Source organism: Gossypium arboreum, chromosome 8 (genome assembly GCF_025698485.1).
Source record: "Gossypium arboreum isolate Shixiya-1 chromosome 8, ASM2569848v2, whole genome shotgun sequence".
Lineage (NCBI taxonomy): Eukaryota > Viridiplantae > Streptophyta > Magnoliopsida > Malvales > Malvaceae > Gossypium > Gossypium arboreum.
In genome coordinates, this window is record NC_069077.1 from 75,682,527 (window position 1) to 75,685,546 (window position 3,020).

Sequence of the window (3,020 nt, forward strand, 5' to 3'; positions counted from 1 at the left end):
TTTTTGGTTACCCGCTCGTTACTCCCTCTTCTTCTCATCTCCGTCGCACGCCCTAAATCCCCCAAATAAAAGTTTGTACTTATTTCTTTTTCCCTTTTACTCTCAAAATTTGCCCCTAAATTTCCCATTTCCAACAACACCAATCATACTTATTTTTCCTTTTCATTCCACTGCACTGAATTCACCCACCATAGCTACTCCTTTTTCTCTCGATCTGTTAGGGTTTCTTTTAATTCTAGGCTTTCAAGGGAACATACAGTTTCCTTTTAATTTTATCGGTGATTTCTATGGCGACGGAAACCCTAGATGACAAGAAATCGGAGGAAGAGAAGGTGATAGATAAAGAAAATGAAGAGGGAAATAAGGAGGTTTTGGATAAACAAATGGAAGTTGAAGAGAAGGAGAACGAGGAAGAGAAGAGGGGGGAGGAGGAAGAAGAAGAGAGTGAAGATGAAGGGACTAAAAGGGTCAAAGGTAGTAGTAGAAAGGGGAGTTCTAGGAAATCTAGTCGAGATTCGACTGAGAAGAAAGAGCCAGTGACGCCTAGTAGTGATAAGCCTACAAGGGAAAGGAAAGTCGTAGAAAGGTATTCAGCTCCTTCTGTTGCAAGGTCTTCCTCGTCTAAAACTCTGTCAATTGAAAAGGTATGCTTTCTTTTCTGGATCTCCATGTTTAACTTTGATGATTTTCTTTATTATTTAAAAAGAAAACATACTCTGATCTGGTAGGCTAATAAGTTTATTCCTCCATAGCATAGTTCCATTTCCTTTTTGTAGTCATGATAGTGGGTCTTTACCTATCGTAAGTTGCAATTGTCACCATCAACATTTTCGTAGTGGATTTTAGCTCAAATTTATTTTTCCAGATCACTGTGAAGGAGAAGCATGATCTTCATGTTTTGAGTTCTTTTTAGCTATTATATTCTTGTTGATATTTCTATAATGAGGGTGTTAAGTGCCAACAAGTAATAGCTGGTTATTTAAGATTACTTTTTTATGCTTTACAGCTTGTGAAACAAGCTAATCTACCTCATAGTGGATTTTGTTCAAGCATCTTTGAGCTATTTTGAGCGCATTGCAGTATTTTCAGTTATTTTTGTAAATATATTAAAAATAGGAATTTGTCAGTTGTGAAATATAGATTAGACAGTATGGTGTTAAACACCTTGTAAGTTTCATCTATATTTTTATTGTCTTTTTCGTTATTGTATTCATGATGATAGCCTGTTGTTGAAGTACTAACTTTATGTTTCAAATTATTATTTATGTTCAGCTTGTGAAAGAAGCCATTCTGTCTCGTATTCATGGCTTAGCTCTTAAAACAACTGTTGCTGCGGTATGTATGCATATTTTTGCTAATTAAATTTAATTATATTATTTTGTCATAATTTTTTAGATCTAATAATATGAATAAACACTTCCATGTGATGTAGGACAATTCTCCAGAATAATTTTCAGTACCAACGTTTTTCTGTTACCCAAATCCAACCTCCTAACATAATATAACTTACGTAAGCTTCATAACTTGGTGTTAAACCCATGAGGAAATAAGGCCCAACTAGTCCAAATAGAGAGACATTCTTCATCAATATTTCATATAATTTATTAAAAAAAAAGGCCTATCTTTGGATATTTAGTCTGCTTCAAATGCATATGTTAGAGCTGCTTTAGTTTAACTTTGTGCATTGTCCCTACTAGTTTCCTGAAAAAACATTTGAGCCTCTTGAAGAATGTGAATTTAGGCCATTCATGAAATTATAATATTGGAAAAAAAAAAGAATGGAAATAGTGAAGTGTGTTTTATTATTGCTTTTAGGAAAACATCTAAATTCTATTTTCTTTCTTGTGATTCAATAGTATTCATAATGCTCATCCGAATTGAATGCAGCAGATACAACTGTTTGTCAAAGTATGTGTATAATTTTTTTTTGTAAGGGTTAGTAATTAGTCTTGGTTGATCTAAGTTTATGTTCTCAAGACATCCTTGCATCTCCATTTAATCAGTTTTGTCAAACCTTGCTCATTGGCCACTGTGTTTGTATTGTCTGTTTTTAGATTTCTTTGATTTGTATTGTTAATATAGATATTACCTTATTGTTATTTTTTGGTCTAGTTATGTGGAAATTTTTTAGTGTTATTTTTTCATTCAAGTTTCTCAAAATATTTGGTGTGGTTTTTCTTATTGTGTATTGGTCCTTCTATAGTCCTTTTTAGTTGGTTTAGAAATATATTTGGAAAGGATCCTTGAACGATATAAAAGATACTCGTATACTGAGATCCAATGTGCTACAGATGAAATTCAACAAAATGTAAACTCAACCCTCCTAAACTTTATTTTGCAAATCTTTAATTTTTTTAAGGCATACTTTTTTGGTTTCATTTTGAAAGGGGATGTTCATGGATCAGACCATGAAAAATTTGAAGACACCAAATCTATTCTACTTGTTGACTTGGGATGATTTCAATATGTTCTTTTACAGGGAAACTGGACCTGGGAACATGCAAAACTTAAAGCTAGAGTGAAGACTTTACAAAGAAACCTGAGGTACCCCCAATGGCTTCAAATTTCAGATACATTCAAGGCATGCATCTTTCTCTTTTACTAAAACAATTAATTATATTTCTAGGCATTACGAAGGAGAAGATATCCAGAATTTGAGTCTTAGAGAGCTTCAAAATTTGGAGCAACAACTTGATTCTGCCCTTAAACGCATAAGATCCAAAAGGGTTTAAATCACTCCAACAATATATATACTAAAACATTATTTTCCTTAGTGTAAAAGATTTTCATGATTTATATTTTAAATTTGTCCAATATTTTTCGTATTGATTAAAAATAACATCTCAACCACATAAACAATTAGGGGTGAATTCAAAAATCTTTTAAATACACCATTTTTCATTTTTGAAGAGTTAAGTCCCTGCTTGCCTTTAAATTTGCCCCTCTAGTTAAAATTTTGGTATAAACTCAAATTTCAAATATCAAATCTTACTTTTGTACAAGAAGTTATTCATGCATGC

At 32.5% G+C, this 3,020-nt stretch overlaps 1 protein-coding gene across 1 annotated transcript; it reads left to right on the forward strand.

Moving 5' to 3' along the window:
* The first annotated feature begins 287 nt into the window (after nt 1-287).
* Nucleotides 288-2,732, forward strand: LOC128296619 (DEK domain-containing chromatin-associated protein 2-like). The gene is made up of 4 exons (XM_053032052.1): nt 288-644; nt 1,273-1,335; nt 2,480-2,544; nt 2,627-2,732. The coding sequence occupies exons 1-4, from the start codon at nt 288-290 to the stop codon at nt 2,730-2,732; spliced, it is 591 nt and encodes a 196-aa protein (XP_052888012.1).
* Nucleotides 2,733-3,020: the final 288 nt, after the last annotated feature.